The sequence below is a fragment of the Schistosoma mansoni genome, chromosome 3 (assembly GCF_000237925.1).
Source record: "Schistosoma mansoni strain Puerto Rico chromosome 3, complete genome".
In the NCBI taxonomy this organism is placed as follows: Eukaryota; Metazoa; Platyhelminthes; class Trematoda; order Strigeidida; family Schistosomatidae; genus Schistosoma; species Schistosoma mansoni.
Window position 1 is genome coordinate 5,248,427 of NC_031497.1, and position 25,809 is coordinate 5,274,235.

The following is a 25,809-nucleotide window of genomic DNA, read 5'->3' on the forward strand; positions in this document are numbered from 1 at the left end:
TTTTTAATGGTAAAATTAACTTTTAACCACAGTTTAGATGTCGGTACCGGCGATACAATCAGGTTACTCAAACCAAAAAAGATGTACAGTGTTTAAATTTACAACACAACGGCTGGAAACCAAGCACCTTAACCACTGAGTCATGGTCACAAGGTTTAGACTTTAAGGAGCATGATGATATCCACATTCAAACTGTTAGTGAATCCTAACACTAGGAACAGGGAATATTTTTCCACATCTATGACCGATGCCACATGATAAAGTATACACCGAAATACATGTAACGTAAGATAACGACCTCAAAAGAGCATCCAACAATTGGGATGTTGCTAAAATAGGTTATAAAACAAAAGCTTATTAATAGTTGACAATGTCCTAGTAGGTCATAATTATACATTAATTAGTTATTTTAACTGATGAATCTATAACAATTTAGAAGACAGATAAACAAAAATAGTAGAAGAAATCACAAAAGATGTTTTAAACTTTAATCGTGATATGTGAATATTCATTTAAAGTTATAAGACGGAAACCATGGGAAATTATTTACTAACGTAATTTAGAAAACCACAGATAGTCCAAGCATTTCATTATAGAAGAAATGACTAAAGGTATTTGGATGACTGATTCCCATTTATTAGAACTGCACTAAATTATTATGATCATATGGAACCTTACTATCGTGATTTTAAAAAATACACTACCCTGTCATTTCCTATCCACTTATCCCACTACATAAAAAATACATCTTGTATGGTGAGAAGAATACTAAACACTATTCAATAACTTCGCGTACCACTATCTCAGGGAATCGTATTCTTATTTCTATCTGCAGAAAATGTTAATATATCACCATTCCGAATAGTACTAGTACATGTGTTTATACCAAAACCGAGAGAAGTGAGCAAAAATAAACGAAACGCTCATCGGATAATACTAAATATGTTTCACGTGAAATATTCCCATTCTATCTTTGGCTAAAGTTTTAAAAAATTTATGTAAATGTCTTCAAAAGAATATGCTTCTCATTGGGGTTATAGATACATCATTCTAAGTAGTGTTAGTAAACATGAAAAATGTAAAGCTCCCTGTAATTCGTTGCCGGGTAAAAAATATTGAGAATAGTTCCCTTAATCATTGATTATATTCATTTGCAACAGTTAATGATTTATATTAGACCTTTTTCTTATTTATTTCAGGCTTTTTCTGGTTTCTTAATCAATTTAAAATCTATGGCTGTTTGGCTTAGTTGGCTTCGTTACTTTTCTATATTTCGTTACAGTATGGGTGGTTTACTGGCTATGGAAATGAAAACACTTCGATTTTGTCCTATGAATAATTCGAATACAACAATTAATAGACAATGGTATAATAATTTATTCTTTGTTGTTTTATATTATCATTGGCCTGCCTAAAAGATTAACGAATCAAGTGTAGCTAAATTTTCAATTAAGCTCTCGTCATTTTACCAGTCATTTGCTGTTTTGAGTATTTTTATAAACCGAAATTAGGAATTGGATAGATTAATTATAAATTTCTTCAAGTCTTAATGTTTTGGGGTTTAAATTTCCTTCACCTCAGCTAATTGTTCTTATGTTATCGTTCTTTATTTTGACTATATTAATCCCACCATCTCCTCAATTAACCCGCTTACTTTTATTATGCTTTTTAATCAATTTATTTCTAAGGACAGTTCAAGTTAGTTTATAGTATACGCTTCATGTATGCATAATAATGATTCACTTTCAGTTATATGTGTTGATTTGATTTCATGTAATTGTAGCTTTCTTTTACCACTAGTTCATCAAAAAATAATCGACTTCTGCACTCGTTCAGATAAGCATTAAGAATTAGTTCTCATTAGTGTTGTGGAAATATGTATGATTCATAAACATGTTCCATTGTTTAACTCTGATCATTGTATTATTCGTGTTCGGCCTAAAGTATATGGCAAGCATGAAAAGAATACACTTAATTTAGACAAAGAAGGTTAAATACAGGAATTACTCAGAATAAAATATCCAAGATGTGAAAAAACATCTTTTGTATGAAAAACTAGGATTTTTTCACAAATGACTCACTGACAAACACTATTAATGTTGCCACTTGTTATTTAAAATTCTCTTTTGATGTTTGTTATCGAATTGAATATATTTTTATAAGTTTTGATCGACATATCTCCACAACTAAAACGATTACGGAGGGAAAAACGAAAAAAATGTACAAGAAAGACCCCCACCGAAATTCGAAAGCCGTGTAGTTTAATCAGCCAAAAAATTAAATATCTGAATTGGATGTTTATTCAGACACTCCGATCTTGTAAAAACTCTCCAAAGAGCTCATAAGTGGTAGATGCTTTGGCGGCGATACCCAGCTGAATGTTCGTGACCAAACTGAGTTTTTTACATGTCAATCATCTGACATCGTGGTTTCTATAACCATAATTTTGAATAAGTGTTGTTTCATTTTCACTGAAATTGATGTCTGAAAATATATCGAGTCACTTGACTTGATCCAGCGTTTAGAACCTGGAGAAATCCCAAACCTAATTTTTAAGAAGTGTGCTGACTTTCTGTGTTATCCATTCATGAATATCTCTAACGAATCCTTTTCAAAAATGTCAAGATGAAGATTATTTCAATACCAAAAAAAGTGTCTGGCTACATGAATGTAAAATGTAGACTCATAGCAATAACCTTACCTTTTTTTAAAAAAGGAAATGCTATTGCTACTCAAACTTCACTCTGAAATAAAGGAGCATACTAAAACATATCAGTCCGCTTACGAGACTATACCCCTGCCTTTGATTCTGTTCCAAGACCACAACTTCTAAACACGTTTGCCAGCGTCAATACTATCAGCTGGACAACTGACTGGTTGTGTTCTTACTTCTATGAAGAAAACAGTATACTGTGCCGACAGGAAAGTGTTCTACATCCTTAATAACTCAAAAAAGCATGTCACAAAGAACTGTCCTTTCCCCTTTATTCTCCATGATCTATCATCTACAAAATGCACGCTCGTTAAGTCTTCAGACGGTCTCACTGTATGTACGTCAATTTCTGACTCTTCAGATCCTTTTTGCAATGCTTTTTTGTTGCTCATTGAACGGTGACCTATCTTTGATAGTTCCATACTCAATCCTTCTAAACGTCAAACTGTTAATTTCAGCCTAAAAATGAACAGCACTTAGGGACGTCGTTGAAATCCTATAAAGTTTGTACTATCGGGGATTTTTTTAAAAAGTGACAAATTTCATTTATCTTGGTGTAGCGTTTTCCTTTGATCTCTCTTTGTCTTCTTAGGTTTTATTGATATCAAATAAAGTTTATCGTGTAGCTTATTATGTTAAGCAGCTACATGTTTTTACATTACCTGGCATTTACTTTTACGACTCATGAATCCTTGGATATTACCTGTTCTTCTTTACTGGGCTTTTGAGAAAAGATTTTGCTACTTTACAACGAGTACTTAAGACGATTCACATGGTGTGTATTGAATTTTTTGAGGTCATCATGAATATGGTTGTGGATAGAAAAATCCTGCAAACTCCTAAAAAGTTTTATCTTGTTAAATACTAGCCATCCAACTTATTTACGTCTTTCTCTGTGTATATTTTATGGTAAAAACGAGACGCTAATACATTAGCAAAGGCATAAAAGTCCTATAATACCTTGTCTGAAAGTTACTACAAGTTATATGTAACTTCCAAAGACATATGATTTACATGCATTACGTCTTATGAATAAAGTAGATATAATTAGAATTTATGCACAACGTTTGAAGTGTCTTAACACCAGTTATTTTTCGAATGTATTTAAACAGAATGCGTACATAATATGACACTCAATATATGCAATGATGAATTCAATCTCACCTCACTGATACAGATTCCATAGGCTATTATCCTTGTTTTATTTATGCAATCTTTTAAGCAAAAATCAAAACAACCATTAACAGTGGAATGAGAAATCAATCAAAAATTGCTATACTGTTACACTTGGTTCCTTACTGTTTAGTATTAATGTTTAAAATGTATCCGTTATGAGTAATTTTAGTTGCAACTAAGAATCTTAGAAATTTATAGGAGTAAAAGTGCTTAAGTTATCTTATGTGATTAAATTAAGTAACTATGTTGATTTATATACTTTCCCTCATTTCATAACCCTCTTTACAGTCAAAATGGCACGACCTATTTGGAAGACCAGGAAATCCCTTATATAACTGGATGGGATTTATGGTATAATGTTGTTGGATTGATGGTAATTATGATTGCATTTTACATTCTTTGTTATGTTCGACTTCGACTACTCAATAAATACAAGTAGTCTAACAAGCAAATGTGGGTAATTTGTTGGTGCACGTTAACTGAAAACAGGACAGCTTAGCTCGCGACAGTATTTCACCAAAGATAGATGACAAGCACAAAGGAGTACGTGGACTTCAAAACTAATTTACACAATTTTGACCTTTTTTGGTGGTGCCTTGTGTTGGATAATCTATTTACAAGCTACGTTATGAAAGAAGTAAGGAAAGAAACCGGTCTTGGGTATAAACTTCAATCGATCAGCACACCAGACTCTATATTTTGTACAAAAACAGCATTGGTGAACTGGTTAAGCTGTATTTATTTGAAAGAAGTCTATTTTTATGATACACATCTCTTATTTTATTATCCATACAGACGTATACTTTGAAAAATAAACAATGTTGTACCGAGGTTAATTTTTACTTACCACCTCATTACCATAAATAATTTAGAAAGGAAACGAATAAGACAACCTTAATAACTTGAGGTTACGATAAGCTATTACATCATTAAAGTTGATAATGAATTAACCAATACCTGGGGTTTACAAAAAAACAGATTTCAATATACTGAAACAGTAATCATCTGAAAATCGAAAAATTGTATAACCTTATTTATGCTGACGGGGAGGAATAACAACTACGTAGATATGATGGACATTCGTATCTCACTTTAAGCGGGTAATGTTGTCTAGCAAGCTAATAAAAACACCCAAATAGTTCATAATGAAGGATTTCGTGAAGCGGATGGAATAAATAAATCATCAGGAAGAATCAAAAATATATATAGTACAAAAGATTAAAAGAACATAACAAACTGGTAATCAAGAGATAACAAACAAGAATTAGTAACAGGAACTCAATGAAAAGAAATATAGCAGACGTAAAGTAAATGAACTCAATCTTAAATGGAGCTGTAGTATAGGGATAAATTAAGGTAAATGTTTAGCAATCGAAAGATCTGTGTGATGACGGAGATAATGGAAAGTGGTTTTGTGTACGGATCTATCAAAGGTCATGCATTACTGACACTTATTTGGTAGATGGTTGAGACAGACGTATATCTTTTAATACATTTAGGTCCATCATGTAAAAACTTCAAAGAATGATCTTATAACTAAGTACTTGTAGCCGACTGAATAGTACAATGTGGTCAGTTTCAGCATTACTGAATGAACTACGTTCAAGAGTGTGACCCATAGGGACATGTTACTCGGCGATCAACCCACACATATGGTTGCAAAAAGCCTTTGTACGCACACGTGGTTGCCATTGGAACTTTTCCCACAATATTACAGTGTAATACGAAACTAGTCGTCCAAGGCATTTGTGGGAAGGCAGTCAGCATAAAATTCTTCAGACAGCAACTTCGTGGAACGATTCCCCGGGAATTCATCAGCAAGGACGCTCATGAATTCTATATAAACTTTGGTCATACCGCTTAAAGTAAAATGACCTGTAGTTTAGTTGCTACTTTCAACGAGATCCATGCACAAAATGATTTATCATCGTAGATATAACATTCTCATCTAGGATTTAAGGACTGAAAACAACGAAAGCTAACTGTAGTTTGGATGTTGCCGTAACCTATAGTGAGATAATAAGTTGCCATTATTCATAGTAAAATCTGGAATGTTTTATTCATGTAATAAGTAATGGTTTAAATAAAGCTATAGACTTTTGAAGTAAAAGACAGGTCATCAACTCTGCAAAATACTAGTAATACATTCAATAAAGTTTGTTACCAGTGGGTCTCAGTATAGTACTTCATTTTTCAGTCAAGCACAATCCTGATGACCTTGAGATTGTTGAAACGAAATCCAAGAAAGTCAACCTTAGTGACACAATTGGCATTAACAATGTATGTATTCTAAGGCAGTCTAAAACATAATAATTGGCGTGAGGATCTAGGACTCAGTAGTTTGGTTTGTTGAATCATAATGGTCAAGTTAAAGGACAAAAAGAATTTAATGGGAACTAGTTTGTCAGTCCATCAATATACAGTCCTCCACAGACTAATATAGCACGACAAATGAGGAGTGTAAAATAGACATGGAATTTATGTGCTTCAAATAAACAGATATTGGTAACATTAACGATAAGATCTAGGAAACAATTTTTACTTTTTTTTTCTGTTAGAACCACTGATATCCTAAATTATGGAGAGAATGAAACAATTGAATTCTGAGGTATCAGAAGAAAGTAAATGACTGATGGTCATATTACTACTGTGTTCAGACATGATAGAATAGTTATCTTTTTATTAAGCGTGTGTCATCCAGTAAATCGTCTAGACGCATAGTCATTTCTGATGATGTTCAGAAGAACAATGAAGGCTTCCCGATTAAACTTTCTAGCTCGGAGAACGACTTTCATTAAAATCACCTATCTGGGTTACAAATCTTCCCTATCTCAGAAACAAAGTTATTTTATATCGTTTACGTTAACGAAATATTTCAATGTATGTTGATTTCGACTACATTGATCAACAATTCAAGTTTGAATAAACTATAGCTCAGTCGGTTCACAACCGTTTAGTCAATAAAATCGTGGTTAACCGATCTACTAATGCCGTAAGAGTAAATGTTACACCTAAAACAAAACAACTAGTTACTAAATCACAGTCTGTCTAAACCATAAAACTTAGTAGAGGAATATGGGACAGACTATGCCACACCTTTCATATGACGACAAAAATATAATCTGGACTCCGATCCTGAAATCCAACAGTTGAAATTCTATTGATTAGGCTACTGAGCAGCTGATAACATGTTGAACCAAACTTCACTGTCACTAGGACTGCAAGCTACTGCTCCCAGCCATAACAGCCAAAAGATGTCTTAACAAAATGTGCTCTTTTTTGAAGCGGTGCAGTGCAGGACCATAATTAGGCCGGAATTTAACTTGCAGATGTTCCAGAGGTCGGCTTCATACATTAATATAAGGCTAGAATTTACGGAGTCACGATTTCAGATTTGGAACTTTTAAGTCCAAGTTATACATACATGAGGTATTCTGAAGGATAATATAATCTACGTGAATGCTTCTTAGTGGCCATCTTCTGTTTACCTAGTACAGTCATTACATTAAATGTCATATTTCATTCATCTCCAACTAATAATATAGGATTTATAACCGACATGCTAATACTATTGTACCTTTTACATCACGTTTGAATATGTTGTGATCCGTTGTTTGGTGCATCATAGTTTATTGGTTGATATGCTGTGGGTTATAGCATTCTAGAGTCTGGCCACCAAATACAGAAATTAACGATGATATAATATTTATTATACAGAAGAAATTTACAAGGACTTTTACAAGGGACTTATTCACCCTCGTTGACCAACATGTTTGGAATTCCGTTTGAGATGGTAAACTCTCGACCAGTTTCTGGACAAACCAGTACACCCTCCATTACATCAACTTCAAGAAGTGCTCGATGTGCCAATTTTAAGAATTCTTCGTTTTCCGAATAATTAACCGGGACTTCTTCTGGCAAACAAGGGATGTAATCTTCACCAATCTGACAAACAATTATATAGAATAGACCAATTACTTCATCTGCTACTGACTTTACAACAGACCATTCAACTTTCGGAATCAAACGGGCGACTGATGCAGGGTCATAATCAACTGTTGATACCTTTAACGCGTTCGCCTGAAAATATTAACTCCGAAAGGTGGTAACTGACTTTTAATTTCAGTGGATATCCCACTTTCACAGACTTCAAAACACGAGAAGTAAGTATGTTGTGCAGAAAAAGCTTCATATTAACTGTAAGTCAGCAAATGAAATTATTTTTTTGAAAATATTGATCTTCAAAACAAGTACGCGATCTGGAAAACAGAAAAACAGTATTTAGTCACATGTCAGTAGTGAGTAGTTAGTATGGGGATGGAGAGTGTAAGTCCATGGGATCTTTGTTCCGGATAGTACAACAAATATTAAACAGGTTGGCAAACTGTTTTTTTAAGTAATTACTTTGTACTAACTCCGCAGTCGGTTACGTTAATGTATAGTGGTAAGACTGAATACTTAATCCCCAGTCATTTGTAACGGATGTAAAGCTTGGGACAAATGCGTACCAGTTCAATTCCCTAATCAACACAATGAAGTGAAATTTACGAGATGAATATCAGAAAATTCGAGTAATATAATGATGATAGTGCAAAAGACTAAACATTAAGAACATATGTATAAAATAAGGGATGCCGAAGGGAGAAATTATCTAATGTCTCTAAATACTGACTTTACCAACACTGAACAAGTAGTCTAGATTTACTAACAAGACTCAGCAGTACAGTTAATGGCTGTAAGTATTGATGTCAAGTTCCTATATATACACTCAGCCTTCTCCTAACCCACTGGGATCTCACCCAATAATGTAATCTTGAAATACGCTGCTTCACTCAATGAGACTTTAAGTGCTGAATGATCCTTCAGCGAAACTAAGCTGGCCATGAAGAACTTCAGACACTGACATATGTCGAAATAAGGATATGAACTAATGTGAAGATTTATGCTTGGGAATTAAAGTTATGAATTACGGTTAAGAACAGTAAGGGTTTGCACTACGAGCTGACACCAGCTGTGATGGTAAAACACTGTCTAGTCATATTGTAGCAAGTTTAAAGCCTTGGGTTATTTACAGCTTGTTTCGACATCCAGATCATCTCAATAAGAAGCCTATGACATCGCCAACTATTCTGTTGCTTTCATTAATGTGTGATAATTCTGTGCGTCTCATGAGACATTGATGTACCTTTTCTCTTGTACTCAATCCCAGCATTTCCCACGCATGCTCTTTCTTATAAGAAGGAGTGGATACTATAATATCCACAATGCCTTCGAGTTAGACACAAGGCGCAACTATAAAGATGAAATAAATCTGCAACAAAGATCGATTGCAGATCTCTTTATTCTGAATGGTTCGTCTACCAGTGATAGTCACGCCGAATCCATGGTGCAACGATTTAATGATGTGATGTTAATCCCTTCAAATCAAATAAAAAGCGAGTGCCGGTAGTTCTAACGTGATAAATTACAACCCGGATACAGCAAAAAGACCCCAGTAGAAAAAGTGCAAAAGTTATCAATCCCCAACGTCTTAAAACGATCATACCAAAGATGCGACAACGACCTTGAGGGTACAAACAACGCGCTCTCCGAGTGCAGTTTTCAAACATTTCTTAGCACCTCATTACTAGAGTCCTAATGTCAGATGAATAATCAGAGGGTTGTGATTGTGTCCAGTTAAAATTTACTTGCAACTCAAGAACCTAATATTGGATGGACTTACTTAGACATTATGGTCAGATGATCTGAATTCTAGTTAACCACTATTATTTTAGGCATGTGTTACTTAATTTGCCATGAATGAGAGAACGTAGAGAGGAAGCATGAGTATTCCGACTACAATGTGTAGTTGTGATCTTCACGTTTAAAGATGCCACAAGCATTTGTGGTTTTACGTCTTTACCCTTTACACCTTGTAGAATTATGGTAAACTTCGTTATTAGTATTGTTCTAATAATAGACCTAATCTTAAAATTGTAGATTTGTCGTGATGTGGCAGCCAAATCTATATGGTTTTACGTAGAAGTCACATCATGGTCTACATTGACTAGTCGTATCGTAACCATCATCAAGATATGATGGAAAACACATTTAGACTACAGATAGAACTATATATTTAATATGAATAAAAGAGATAAGTTACAAAAGAATGAACATGCCTGCGAGGCTGAGTCATGCCATCCGATTAATCGAATTATTGTTCCCGAGTTCTCCGTAGTTAACCTACTCTTCGTATCAATTGTTGAATATAAGTCGTTTCAATAATTATATGCTCGACTTCAAAAGTCTGGTGGTTCAGGTCCAATGCTAATACAACCTAGAGATGCCACAAGTATTTGGAGTGTGACAGCGCTCTAACCATTAATAACTTTTATTGTCGAAATGTGTCAACTCAGTTAAATCCAAAGTCAGAAGCGGAGAGGTTCAAAAATATATTTTATAAAATATCGATATGTCAGGAAGTGATTGATCTAACCTGTCTAGTTGTCGTGGAAGTGTATCTTGGCGCACTCAATCGCGAACTGGTGTGGATGTGTGACATAGAACCTTCACCCAGGTGGGTTCATTAAAGATAGTGCTGTCAGTATCAAGTGTGGAAGACTAACAGAGCTTTTTATTTTGGGGATTTAATACAGCTGAAACATTTTAACCGTTTTGGTCTTTTGCCTGATCTATCACTATAAATTAGTGGTCAGGATATCCTGTTTGTTTATTATGTAGTATCGGTTGTTATGCTAAGCCCATATACTTCATTCTAGTTACTGGCCAAGCCAATTCACCTATACATTGAGTCATATTTTGATCTTGTTAACTATTCGCTTATTAACCTTGACTATATTTTTATATGAGTGTGTATGTGTACCCTTCGTATCCTATTCATCATATGTCCATCATTCATTTTTGTCTGACTATAAATGTTGAGTAATGCTTGCTCATAGCGAGTTGGCTTCCCAGCCATCTCCAATACTCATTATTTTTGCTTCGCTCTCGAGTTGGCTTCCCAGCCATCTCCACTGCATGTCATTTATGTTCCGCTCTCATCTATTTACTCCATCGTTCTGATTCCCTGGCCAGATCAATGAGTGTAGGAAATATATGTATTCTAAATCCATTCTCGTATTTGACTTATTTAATTCCGTTATTCACCAACGCGAATAAAGTCATTTATTACATACGAGGATAGACAGTACGTACGATCAAAAAGGAATCAGATTTAGGCCACTACAATTACACTTGAAGAGCAAACACAACTTTATCAAGAAGGACGTTTTATTGTCAACAGCGAAGATCAAAGAAACGTTACGTACAAGAAATAAACAGTCTGCCTACCGCTCCTTTTCTCAATGTTTAATAAAAGTACAGTGTGTATCATTTTTCCCGTACAATTACATTTATCAGTGCCTCCAGAACTAATCAAAGATTTTAGACTAACCATGATGTGACTACTCAATCTATAAAATCCGATGTGAAAGTCTCATCACTACCTTTACAAATTCATCCTATCATGACAGACAGTAGTATTTTTTGGACTCCTGAAAAACTTAAGGGATTGTAATAGAATAATTCATTCACTATGAAATGGAAGAGGCTACATTTTAGTCACTTCTGCGTAACACAGACATACCTTACAGACTAAGTAATTTCGCGCTAACTATTTCTGACCTTCCTCAAGTGTTCGATGTTGAATGTGAATCATCCCAGTTATCGCATACTCAGACCCAGAGATCATTCGGTGCCACTGCACTCGTTTTGCAACAGTACTGCATATATGACCGAAGTATTTACTGAGGACCTCATTTTATTCATCCTAAGCTATCTACATATGTCAAATAGGAGTACACTAATGTAGCTTATCTCAACTTAACGGACGAAAACAGCGAATTAGGTGTGATTTTGAGATGAAAATGAAATCCTCTGTGAAAGTCGTACTACGGCATTTAGAATTCACACGCTGAATGAGTGGAAAATTGTTTAAAGATCCCTATCACAGTAAAAGATTAATTGTGTTTGAATTTTTATACGAACTTGGAATCCCAGGGATAACGCAATTTAGACAAAGAAGAACCAAATGATTATAAACAAACGCTTTGAAAACGCTCTGACTTATTTACTGTGTCATCTAGAATTCATCTGCCTAGATGAGCACAAACGAACGTATTGCATTTGGAATTCGAAGTCAGGCAGTCATCATATACAAAGGAGTTATTAGTTTATACCAATACCACACTAATATTATATATATATATATATATATATATATATATAAAGAACGGTCTTTTCGACATACTCTCTTCAGGTTCTAACATTATATACTCAAATTAATAATCCGAAAAGTGGCCAGGTTTAGGGTAAAGCGCATCCTGTAAAGTTATAGCATGTCAATTTAGGATTGTTAAACAAAATTAAGTTGTTAATGTTGATATGACTCGTATGGAATGTTCACCTGAATCAGCTTATATGTTAAGTGAAATTTTAAGATTCATGGAAAAATGTTAGATGTACCATATATAATGTGTCTCAGAAATTTTATAATTTCTATTACCCCGAGGAAAATAGGGTGGGCAATCATCATGATCATTGTAAAATGAAACGTTATACGCCGTGTATTTTGACCTATAGATAACAACGCAATACATCTCCATTTCTTATACTTCGAACTCAAGCTCTTAATTTTGTTTTCTTGAAGTCTGTATTGTCTAGTACCAATACACACCTACATGATCCATCATCGCTATTGAACAGATTTTAGAAACTCAGAGAGCATGTGACTACTGAGTCACTTCTACTATCATAATAACTATTGTTTTCATAGAATATTGTGATCTCCAGCATACACACAAGCCTTATTCTTATGTCCTTGTATTTCTACGTTTATGCGCCTTGTTTGTATGTCCATCGCCTATTTTTTTATTTAATGTCAGTCTCTTTGCCAAACTATGTACTATCTATTTCGAACAGTTTTAACGCTTTTATTGAACGGAATAGCTAGTCGGGATGTTCACCTTCTCTGGTCTCTTTTTCCGCTTTGTTTCTTTTGCTGTTTACCTGGGGAAACAAGTGTATGAAATATATGCATCCGAAATTCATTCTCGTATTTGACGTATTTTATTCCGTTATCCTGAAACGCGAGTGAAGTTTATTGTTATATACAAGGATTGGCGATATGCATATTTCGTTAAAATCATCATACAACCAAATCGGAGTCAAATCAACAGGCCACAATGTTGTAGTTAAATTAGAATTACTGATCATTTGTAATACCATTTCTAAACCTTAGAATTGCACCTAAATTCGAAACATTTGTCACTAACTGAAGGACATCGTTCTCGTTAGTCCATTTTATCTCATGACAAATAACTAGTAAGCAAACATTCCTCTTTATATACTGCTCTTGAATTCGTTGTCTAATTGTTAAAAGTACTTTCGAGAGATAATTTTCTTAAATAGAATCACTATCAACTACGTGGGAACTGCTTGTTTCAGCTCACCAGTGTATTGTAATTTTTGCGATAAATCAAGTTTACTTACAGCCTCATAACTAAGTCATTCGGTTACTTCCTCTTCGAATGTGCATTTTGATAACTGCATCAAATCTGACTCAAGATTCGAGAAATTAGTCTTGCTAAAAATCGATAAAATACTACTTGGTTATGTGCTAGGTCTAGGCACAAAACAGTTGACTTGCTTTGGTTTGATACAATAAACAATTATATTGCATGAATCAAGGAAGAAAAGTAGGACTATGAATGAAGATCTAGTGTCTATTCATGTACCTTCAATAAGTCCTATAAGGTTTTGACCATTAATTCCAACACGAAATTTGAATAAAATCGGTTTATTACAAGTGCAATAACTCAAGTGTGTGGCTGTCAGATAGGCCAGTGGAAGAGAATGTGAACACCATATCTGAATATGAATGTACATATGTATATATCCCAACACAAAAATATACTTAGCTAATTAAATATCAGAATTAATATCATATTTTTGTTTAACACCCTTTATCTGTCCGAAGGCAAGATTGGTCGTATGTATACATAGTTGAAAGGAGTTTACTGAAATACAACGTACAACGTCAGTCGGAATGACAGCAATAGCCAACAACTTAATAAACTACTGAGTTGCGAATCCTGTGGAATTTATCGCTTTACCTGAAATGAAAGTTTGTCGCTTTGACACGGCTTAGTAGTGGTTCTTTGAGATTAACATAGAATAGGGAAACAGGTTTATTGAAAAAGCCAGGTTTCCCAGAAGGCTGTAATTTTTTTTCCTGTGGAATTGAAGAAAAGAGCTTCACTTTATTGATTCTTTATCACATTATTATTACACTACTATGAATGTTGTAATTTTTTTTTTATATTACTATTTATTTGTTGGCGTCTTTTTAGATTATACATTTCATTTCCAAAAGACTTATATAGTCAGTCTTCGAACAAGGTGTTCAACAACAGAATTCATCTCAACACCAAATAAAGCTAAGAGTTGTACTGCAGGTATTCGATGGTATAAAAATCCTTAGAACTGTTCAAAGCATACCTTAATAGCTATTAATGGAACCCTGAGTCAAAACCAGATAAGATAATAAAAACATATGAACATATTTTATTGAAGTTACAAACGAGGACTTTGATGATATGCAGAATACTTATCATTTCATACAGATGCCATATATAGGGGCTAAATTTTATTCTAAGTAAAAGCAGTTTGAATCATTAGACATGTACGATATTTATTTTCCAGTCTCAATCACATTTTCATAAGCAGTTGTTTGAATAAATTAATTATCTCAACTCAGGTATTCCTGTAAATGTTGCGGGTAAATATTTATTCATTTAAAGTGTAAACTTATTCAAGACAATATTTCATCTTAACATTGACAACTTTATGCTAGTTTAGAAACAATCCTGAATTCACATGCCATAATTTTAAGCGATGTATTTCGTCTTGAACCTGGCTATCTTTTGGATCATTACTGTGAATATATAATTGTAGAGCCTAAAACAATTTAATGGAAAGACTATTGTTTATTCATATGCCTTTGCTTTAATCTGATGAAAATTTTTCAGCGAAATATCTAGTCTCAATATTCTTCATGTATCATGTCCTTAAGATTTCTTGAGGCAGAGCAGTATGCTGAGAGTTTGAACTTAGTGTATAAACATATAATGTTCTACCATAAAACAATTCACAAAATATATCGATAAAGATAAAATAAAAATATTTTTACTTAAATCATGACTTTCAGTGATGAAAACATTTTTCTAGTGGCTTTCGTAACTAGTAACACAAATATACGAGGAGGTTGTTGGTTACATGTTTGTTTTATTAGAGAAAAAATAATTCACGTAATCGAAGATTAGTATAGTTCATTAATTTGTAAGAGAATTTATGGAAATCACGGTATTTTAACATTTGAATTCACTAGTCAATTTACGCTGGACCCATATTAGGACGAAATAGTTATCCAGTGCTTCCTGATCTTCAATAATGGTCTATCTAATAGAGGCTCGTGAATACAACTGTTAAAAACCATCAATTGTTGAGTGTGATTATTGGTGTACAAATTTTACTAAGATACACTTAGCTTTGGTACCGGTTGAAAAATAACAATCAATGGTCTCAATTTGACTGTTTCTCCTGCAAATATCCGTCCATAGTCTCCTATTATAATTGTTTATGCATTTTCTTACCACTTGCGTGCCGTTTCCGTTCTCTCCTTATCGATCTTCTACTGAAATACATTCAATGCCCGGCTATCACCATATACTACTTATGTAGATATCAGTAACCCCTACCACAACATGATAATAAGTAAATTTGATAACAACAGCTAATCAGTATTTGAAATATCTAATACAAATCTCTTATTGAACTATCACGACATTCGACTATATGTTTTTTCGGTATATAAATTATAGATTTTACTGCTATCATACAAAACCAAGTTACATATTAAGAAATTATTAGATATATATTTTCCTAACTGAATAGACATACTACTGAATAGTTGATTATTACAAAGTAGAACAACTACATAATATGTGACGAATTTCAGCATTATATTTTCACAGGTTTATTCATTGATTTTCTCCTCTAAACATTTAAAGGAGTCTATCTAGAAATGTTTAAAACAAATTAGAAATGATCAATTAAAATTGAAATATGAGAGTCTTTAATAACGGAAAGAATTCCTTGGTTAGTATTATGTTTTTGTTTTTGAGAGTTTGTTTCGTTTTTCACAGATGATTGACATTTGGCACTTAAAGGTATTTCATGCCATTTTGTTGGTTCATTTGAACGTGAAGTTCTTGGTAAAGAATCATCATCAGTTGATGTTGAAGTAGAAATAGCTGAAGCATGTAATAAAGATAAATTCCATTTTTCTAAATGTTTATCAAGTTTTGTTTCTGATTCATCACTAGATTCTGATTCTAGAGGATATCTTGGTACAGTAAGTTCAACAGGTTTATGAAATGTTAAACCTCTGGGACCACACATAACCATTGGACTGACCAATATAGGTTTGTCAGACGATAAGTGATTTTCATGTGGTAAATTATCTACGGTCAATTCATTTCCGCTTTCATAAACCTTCATTGAAATGAAACAAAAAGTAATTGTTCGTTAAGAATTTATTTTAGAAAATTAAGCACCAATTTTAGCCTTTTACTGACCAAAACCTAAGTAACTGGATGTTTGCTGAAATTTGTCAAACCCAAATCCTTTGATACATCTAATTCTACATCTTGTACAATAAATGATTTTATAGTTCTATGTTGTACTTTACTCTGTAAAGCGATTTCGTCTACATTGTTACCTATTATGCTCTACATACTCTTATTCTGTTCGGCATTTATTTTAAAAAAACTGACGGTATTACTACCATCTACAGATTAATTTTTAAAGACCTGAGTTCAACATTTCCGAACCTGCCACATACATTTCCCTTTGACTGAAGTGTTAACTCTGTACAATTAAAAGATCTATTTGTTTAAATACATTCTTTCATAACTGTGAGGTTAGTTTGGTTCATAATCGATTAATAGTTATTTACAAATATAATGTCACAAAAAATACATAAAAATAGGCTGGATTTATGCAAATTAGAACGTATATTGGCTATTCTATCTATCAGAGGTTCCCCCACTTGATAGCAAAAGCTTCCAGCGTTTTGTAGCAACTATGTGCTCCCTGTTTATCATCATTGTCAATTTAGTTTGAATCTGAATTAATGAGGTTTATGTTAACTGCCAGGATCGTTTAACACTATGTTTTATTTCTAAGGTTCTTCATGCATGTACAAACTATTAAATATTACAAGACTGTTTCGTACTCGAAAGCGAAATATCTTGCAGGAAAATTAGTATGTGAACATTGTTTCATTCTCAGACCGAACAAATGAAATGTATACTAAAAAATATCCATCTCATACTTTGTGAAAGTATATCATAACTTTTGATGGCAAAAAATAAGCACAACTACTGGAACTTAAATATCAAAATAAATAATTTACTAAATGAAAACTGTGTTCAATATACAATAATCTCCTGTTATTAAAGTTCATGAAATTAGAGGTGAATTCAGTTTAAAAACTCTTGAGCATTGCGTATACACAATTTCTAGGACCTACACGAATAAATATTTTTTGCAGACCTTCCTCCTCAGAAATAGCTCCTTCAGGAATCCTCAAACAGACTTTATGCTCAGGTATTTCCAAAATTCCACCCCGTGAGCCGAACTCCCCACACTTTTCGGCTAATATTGTTCTTGGTGATGTAGGAAGTGATGAAATACCAGATTGCGGATCAGCTACATTACTAATTAAATCTGCTGATAAATGCTTTTGCTCATCATTTGTATGGAAATCTGAAGACGTAATATCATCAAAAACCAGTTGATGTAAAGAAAGAGTAGGGCTGATTGTTGGAGTTTGACCGTCATTTCGTTCTAATTCATTGATTGGGTGAATATTACTAAAACCAGGTTTACTAAACGAATTTGAATAAAACATTAATTCAAACCAATTTCCAATGGAAAGTGATCAAAATTAAAAGATCTTGGTTATAAAACAATATACTGTTGATTAATATCAGTATGTGAAATGCGGTCATCATGTCACAGACTTTTGGTGATTATGTATTGAACGCCAAATCCACTGTGTTTTCAAATATGAAAAATATGAATCTTGTAAAAACATTATTATATAATCATCTGTTTTTTTTACAGAATCATTGTTTTCCTTTGAATTTCACTTCTAGCAAACATTATTTCTCATCACTATTTCTTACTATCAGTTAAGAGATTGATGAATAATTAAATCCCTGAAGTTTATTAAATAATTAAACGTTTTTATCTTTAAGTTCTTTACAAATCTTAAAATATTCACAAATAGGGGTTAATATTTCTAAACAGTAAGTTTTTTTAAGCTAAATTATCAGAAGGGAGTTTTGTGGAGATTTTAGTAATTTTATAGCTGAAATCATGAGCCAATTGAAGCTAGACCATCATGGAAAACCTGGAAGCTCTGGACGGCCGTTTCGTCCTATTGTGGGACTCCTCAGCAGTGCGCATCCGCGATCCCGCCTCATTAGTGACTGGCTTCAAGAGATATTTCCTGGAGTTGTAGAAAGAAGCAGTAACCAGTGGAGTTCAGACAGATCTGTTTTGAGATAGTAACTCACTGAAGACAATGGTGGATGTGTCGCTCAATTTCGTGGATCGGTTGAAGTTAGACATCAAAACCGTTGGATGCCGGCTCAATGCTCTAGAGGTTAGGCGCTCCCGCGCGAGAGAATAATAGGTCCAGGCTTCGAATCTCACGAGGCGGGATCGTGGATGCTCACTGTTGAGGAGTCCCATAATAGGACGAAACGGCCGTTCAGTACTTCCAGGTTTTCCATGATCGTTCAGCTTCAAATGATTTGTGAATTCAACCATGAAATTAAGCTAAATTGTTTAAAGTAATTTATGGCTTAACGTGCTAAATCACATTGTGTAGATACAGTTTATGCAGTTTACCTGGTTTTTTAAGCAAAGACAATGAGTCAATACAAGTAACAATTCAATCCATGAATTCACCCCCTCACAGTCAACAAAACAAAATTCTCAAATGAAATAAAATTCATGATACAATTACAATCTTATCAAAATATTCTAATTATAAAACATTTAGATTAAGTTCTTTCTATTCTTTATCTTTATTCTCATCATCTTTTCTTGTTTTATTTTGAGCTGTGTTTCGAAAGCGCATACATGACCGGATCGAATGCATTGAGTGCCATTAAATGACTATATGTATATTAACATAGTAGGACTTATGAATCATTGAAACATACAAAAATCAAGTCAATAAGCATCTTTTTATTCGCTACATGCATGTGAAATTATAATAAATAATGATACATCCTGTTGTTAGTGAATGCTATTGTTTGAGTTGGACAGTTTCATTAAGTTCCTTTTATTGTTATTCTGACCAAAATCATGAAAACTCAATTCAAATATGAGCTGACGTATGTCTAAGCTAAAGGTTCTCTCCATCATATTGTAAAATAAATTCGCTCATTTAGTTGCGAATAAGACACAACCGTAATAAATAAAACCTTCATGTGAATTGAAATAGCAAAAACTATAAGGGTAATATAATTACATTTCGGTATCTTGGACTAAATCGTGGAATACTGATACTCGGGTAGAAATAGTTTTAGCCTATTTGGCAAAACATCTATTCAAATGAAAATAATTGAGAACAGTTACAAAAATTAGCAATGCTTACGTTTCATCAAACGAATGATCAAATCGTGGATGTTTTATTGACATTGATTCAATATGTAGTCTCAGTGTTCCTAATGAAAATGGTGAATTGTTCATGGATAAAATATCTAATTGTTTGTGAAAAGGAAAAAAAGAGGAAAAAAAATAAATCCTACCTTACATACTGAATGATGATTAATTTATCAAGAATGATGAAACAGTTAATTCAACTTAGAGTTTGTGAGAAATGTTTACAGTTCAGGAGAATGATTTTAATGAAATTCTATTCTCTAGGCTTGATGGTCTGATTGCTAAACTTTTTAAATAACAAAATCCGTTTAAACTTTAAAGAAATGAGCTATCGGTATTCCTCGACAATGGACTAAAGGTCTGGTTACTGACCATCCCGATTGGAGAACTCAGCATAAAAATTAGTTTAGCTGCTTCAGGTCCTGACGTTTTCTATCCCCTGATTTGTCTGATGGCCATCTTGATTTCTTCGATCGTTGGTGTAGTGACATCTACAGGTAGGTCTGTGTGTTTTGCTTCGATGTCCAATGGATGCTATGGAGCTGGTCTATTTAACAGTTACTCGAAGTATTCTACCCATCTGTTCCTCTGCTCTTGAGTCTCCGTGATCGTCTTTCCTTCTTTGTCCTTAACGGGTCTCTCTGGTTTACTATATCTCCCTGCTAGTTTATTTGTTGTATCATACAATTGTTTCATATTCCCTTCTCTTACAGTTTTTTCCGCTGTCGTTGGTAGTTCTCCTATGTATTTCTGCTTGTCGACTTTAATGCTCTTCTTCACTTGCTTGCTTGCTTGCTTCTGCGTAGTCTGCTTGTGCCTTGACTTTCTCTGCTCTTGTTCAACTGTTGCTAATTGCTATTTTCTTGTTCTTCATTTCTTCAATCTTGTCTAGGGTTTCCAGAGAAATCCCGTATCTAGTCTTTGCTGTCCAGCTTGGGTCCAATGGGTTTCGCGGATTCCGAGAACCGCCAAGTCGTATCCCCTCACTTCCATCGCTATTTGACTGGTCTTCCTGGTCTCCCACATTGTCTGGACGTTCCATGTACCTAAAAAAATTGTCGCTCTTGTTGTTAGAAAGCGCATCAGTCACGTAACTTCCGAAAAATCTGGGCTTTCATAATGTGGCGTCGTAATTCTTCTTTCAACTGCCATGACAGACTTTAAATGGTTCAAATTGTTTAATCTGGTTGGCGTTTTTTTAGCAAGGGGTTGCCGACTCCATGCCTAACCTTGCTCGTTTACCCAGGTTTGAGACCGGCAGTAACTCTAGAAGAACTACAGGAAAAGTTTACCACGTAATATTGCCAGTTCTAATTAGAGAAAAAAATAGGTTACAGCATAAAGTAAAGACATGTGATCGGTCACGAATTTTCAAGTATTAAATTAAAAAATATTTGATATAAACCGACAGATCATGATCAATAGTTCGTTCAAATGAAAAGTAAAGTCTACCCTGTTTTCGTATAAAATCTTTACTAAAATCACATTTTTGCAGTTTGAAGTCATAATTGAGATCATGTGCAATAATAATAATAATAATAATAATAATAATAATAATAATAATAATAATAATAATAATAATAATTATAATTATAATAATACTCTACCACCTGTTTGTTCAATTATTTCCTTGAATTTAGTTTCTTCTTGATTTGTGGGATTTGCATTATCAAAATTACATGTACAATTACAGTAATCTTTCGTTTTTGATTTATATGAGGTATCTTTATTGGTATTTTCCATCACTTCATTTGCATGACACACCGGCACTTGACGAAATGGAGGGATATACTTATTATTTTCGGGTATTGTTGAACTAACTTCATTTCTGACCATACCATTCATTTCCGGTCTTGTTTCTTTGGTATTACGAGATGAGTGTCTCGTTTCCTCATCCTCACTGCAAATATTTTTATCACAATTTGCTGGTCTCGGTGTTTCTGAATCTAAAATGCAGTCAAACAGCGTGTTATGCGTATCTATGTTGTCATGGTAAAATAAACACTATAATAATATATACAAGGATTATGAAAAGATACAGAAATGTTAAGTAATTTATCGAATTTACATAAGATTAATTAGGCGATTACAAAAAAAGAAACAATGAAATAATCCATCTGCTTTGTATAAATAAGAATTTGCATTTTAACCACTCTTAGAATGTCAAATATAGTATTACTAATATATCTAATCAATAAAACTGACTCAATGTGTTATGGCTGTTTTTCTAATTTCTTTATTCTCTCATAAATAATAGTCACCTATTATAGAATAAAAAGAATCTACGAATCATAGACAAAGAAATAATTGAGTTTTAGGATTAAAGGGTTATTTTCGATATCAATAGGACAAAATATTCAGAATTAATGGCAAATAGGCAACTGCTCTGATTCATTGGAAGTGTAAATCTGTAAATGAAACCCATGTCTTATTCGATGATGAACACAATATTGTTACACTAGTATGTTAAGATAGAATTGATCACATTCTCAACTGGGATCATTTCAAGAAACAGTTCGATTCCTATTTATAACCATTTGAGAGTTGCTACTCATTCGCAATTCAGTTAATTCCATCAATCATAACTTCTCTTAAAACTTTGATTAGTTTATTTCAAAGTTAGTCATCAGTGAACTTATTCATTTATTTAAACACATAAGGTACAAGGAAGCACCAGATACATATGCGCCACACAAATCTCATTTGATTTATGTGAGGGCTAGGATACTGCCCGGGTGCCCAAACCGAAATAGGTGATTTTCTTAGAGGACCACACCCAGAGCCTTTGACCTAAAGGTCTGATCCACAAGGCAGTGGAGCATCGTGAGGAGATGCAGTCCCATGGTAGCCGGTGTTCATACGCCATTTGTTTCCTCAGGATACTGGAGCCCATGTGCACCATTGGTTTGGAATTAGGGTTTTCCAACTCTCCTAGGTGGACTTTCCGTGTCCACCAACCCTGTTAAAGCGCCGAACGTTCGCTTTTCGTCCTCTCACTTTCGTAGACAACACCCCTGTCACGAGAAGGCAGTGAGTAGGACTTCCCTGGTAGAGGCGATATATTCGCGTGGCCATGTGAGAGCATTTGGAGAGGGAGAGTGGACTCTCCTCACTCTCGGCCGTGCCAGGGCATTTGGGGGCCATTAGTGAATACATTGATATTATTAAATTAGACATTTTACAAAAGGTTTCATATAATTGGAAGATAGTAAATTTTTTATTATTGACCAGTCATGCATAAATGCATACAAAGTATTAAGAAAATATCCATAATTTATCTACCATCTACTTAATGAAAAGTTTCAAATTGTCAGAAAGGATTCATTTTAAAATATTTAATAGTATAATGAAAACTATTCTTTCTTTTTGAATAATAACAATCTCTCTGCAATGTAAATTCATCTATGAACGATCTTTTGATCAAGCTATAGTACTCTCATGATTTGTTCAAGAAAGACAAAACGCTATTTGAAGCTTTAAATTACAAACTAACTTTAATTAGATCATAACACTTGATAATCCTAAATGTATATTTTCTATTTTATAATTATTTCAATTTTCAAATAATATCACACATTAAATTCACTTAGTATTGTTTGTTTGAATCTTCCCATTGATGTTTAGGACTGCAACTGGTCAGTCTCTTATTGGCATATGTGCATACTGTGCGTATTGCCTCGATATGGCCTTAATTCGAAAGCATTATGAGCAAAGATGGATAGTGGCTAGCAGTGGCACAAACAAGTGGCTATCAGGACTCAGTAGCTGAGTGTATAACAGGATGGCGTTTGAAACGAACGGTACTGGGTTCGGGTCCCAGAGTGAACATCAACTCTGAGATGCAGGTACATCCAGCTGACGACTCCCAAATAGGACGAAACACTCGTCTTGGATTTCACTGCTAGCCACTGTCCATCTTTTCCTAATGTCACACATTTTTGTGACATATTGTGGTGCGGGCTACGTATATCCACACAAGTAGTATTTAAAGATGGTCGAGCATTGAATGTATTTCAGTAGAAGATCGATAAGGAAAGAATAGGAACGAAATGCAATTACTATGAAAATACATGAACAGTAATAATCAAAGGCGATGGACTGATATTTGCAGAAGGAATGGTCAAGATTGAGATAATTGATTAATAGTTTGCAAATTAACTATTTACTGTATGGTTCTCATATTTTACTGAGATATTCTGTAATTTTGTGCTGAAATACATTCGATTGTCTCCACCCATGCTCTCGTTCACTACAATATCACATTGATGAAGTTAATGTTTATATAGAATTCTATTATAAACTATAGTAATTAGAATTCAATTATTCAATAAATTTTTATGTAAATCATCTTTGAAACAGTATCATATTTGATTTTTGAAAGAAAACAAAATGTAAATTATAAATGTAAATGTAACCTAGATTCTATAAGTTTATTCTATACAGTATAATAGATAAAATAAATGATTTATCATTATACAAATAAGATAAAATAACAGCGAATCACATTTTCAATGTTACAAGATGAATAAATGTATATTTTATCATAAAAATTATGTAAATAATAATACTTTATATAGTTGAGGTCATGAGTCAATTGAAGGTAAACCATCATGGAAAATCTGGAAGCACGGGACGGCTATTTCGTTCTATTGTGGGACTCCTCAGCAGTGCGTACCCACGATCCAGTATTTTCAGGTTTTCCATGATGGTCTAGATTCAATTGGCTCATGATCTCAACTACATAAAATTACTAAAATTTCTACAAAACTCCCTTCTGATAATAATACTTTAATCAACTATATATTTCTGCTACATAGACAATTATACTGTATTTGATGCTAAGCATATAGATTTTAAATGTCCCCTTTTGTGCTAGGTTAGCTAATCTACACAGCTGAGTAAAACATTAATTTATGGAAAACTATATTTGGAAATACTAAATGAATATGATTATAATTCAGGCATATTGATAGGTAGATAAACTGATAATAAAATAGATATTTGATCTATGATTTATCCAGTTTGCTTTGCCTCCAAATGCCCTGGTACGGCCGAGAGTGAGGAGAGTCCACTCTCCCTCGCCAAATGCTCTCACATGGCCACGCGAATATATCGCCTCTACCAGGGAAGTCCTACTCACTGCCTTCTCGTGACAGGGGTGTTGTTTACGAAAGTGAGAGGACGAAAAGCGAATTTCCGGCGCTTTAACTGGGTTAGTGGACACAGAGGGTCCACCTAGGAGAGTTGGAAAACCCTAATTCCAAACCCATGGTGCACATGAACTCCAGGACCCTGAGGGAACAAATGGAGTATGAATCAATCGTTGATCACCTGCTACCATGGGACTGCATCTCCTCACGATGCTCCACCGCTTTGTGGATCAGACCTTTAGGTCAAAGGCTCTGGGTGTGGCCCCCTAAGAAAGCCACCTGCTTCGGTTTGGGCACCCGGGCAGTATCACAGCCCACACACAAATGACATGAAATGACGCACTACACTAACTACACTGCTCTCGTTCCTAATAGAAGAAAGACAATTTACATAATTATTATTACCATTATTATTATTATTATTATTATTATTATTATTACTATTTACTACGTCGCTTTTTCACTCCCTTTATTCCCAAATTGTGTATCCTTCCTTTCCAACTTATGCAGTCGCTCGCCCATGGTGGAAACTCTGTCCTATCTAAACGATCTCCAGTCACTGTCTGGTTGAAAGTGAATGCTTCCACCGATTACGAATACTGAAGCAGTCTTTCTGAAACCACGTACGCCGTTCAAGCTGGCTTCCTTCAACGTTCGCACACTAATGCAGATCGGACAACAGATGGGGCCGGCTATGTCTTTAGAAAGTCTTAATGTTGGTGTTTGCTGTCTATCCGAGACCCGTATTCAAGACTCTAGTGAAGTACTACAAATTCGCTCTCCATCTGTCGCTTCAAAAAGCTTGTTTCACGTGCGCTTATCCGGGGACTCTGTGGCATCTTCGTCCGGTCTTCCAGGCGTTGGTGTTGCACTAAGCGCTAGAGCTGAGGCAGCACTAATCGATTGGATCCCCATTAACAGTCGGTTATGTGCTGTTAGATTAGAAAGTTCCATCAAAGTGAGAAAAAACCGGCTTGAGAAACGGTGTCT

General features: G+C 34.2%; 2 protein-coding genes across 3 annotated transcripts in view; both read right to left on the reverse strand.

Annotated features, from left to right (window-relative positions):
• Positions 1–7,579: 7,579 nt before the first annotated feature.
• Smp_029100.1 (hypothetical protein) lies at positions 7,580–9,455 on the reverse strand (the record flags this gene model as incomplete). Of its 2 annotated transcripts, XM_018798991.1 has the most annotated exons (4): positions 7,580–7,834; positions 7,868–7,969; positions 8,004–8,148; positions 9,435–9,455. In XM_018798991.1, 3 exons carry the CDS (start codon positions 8,079–8,081, stop codon positions 7,637–7,639), a joined length of 378 nt encoding a protein of 125 aa, XP_018650825.1. The 2 variants fall into 2 exon arrangements, with proteins under 2 accessions (XP_018650825.1, XP_018650826.1); XM_018798992.1 differs by lacking the exon at positions 9,435–9,455 and having other exon boundaries at positions 7,637–7,969; positions 8,004–8,081.
• A 6,569-nt stretch (positions 9,456–16,024) lies between these two features.
• The window catches only part of Smp_137910 (putative tight junction protein), a gene marked incomplete at both ends in the record, with an annotated part of 30,934 nt that continues 21,149 nt past the window's right edge, over positions 16,025–25,809 (reverse strand). The window contains 4 exons of the mRNA XM_018798993.1: positions 16,025–16,480; positions 17,520–17,877; positions 19,662–19,767; positions 21,280–21,615. Of these exons, the coding sequence (XP_018650827.1) occupies positions 16,025–16,480; positions 17,520–17,877; positions 19,662–19,767; positions 21,280–21,615 (1,256 nt within the window). The remainder of the gene's footprint in view (positions 16,481–17,519; positions 17,878–19,661; positions 19,768–21,279; positions 21,616–25,809) is intronic.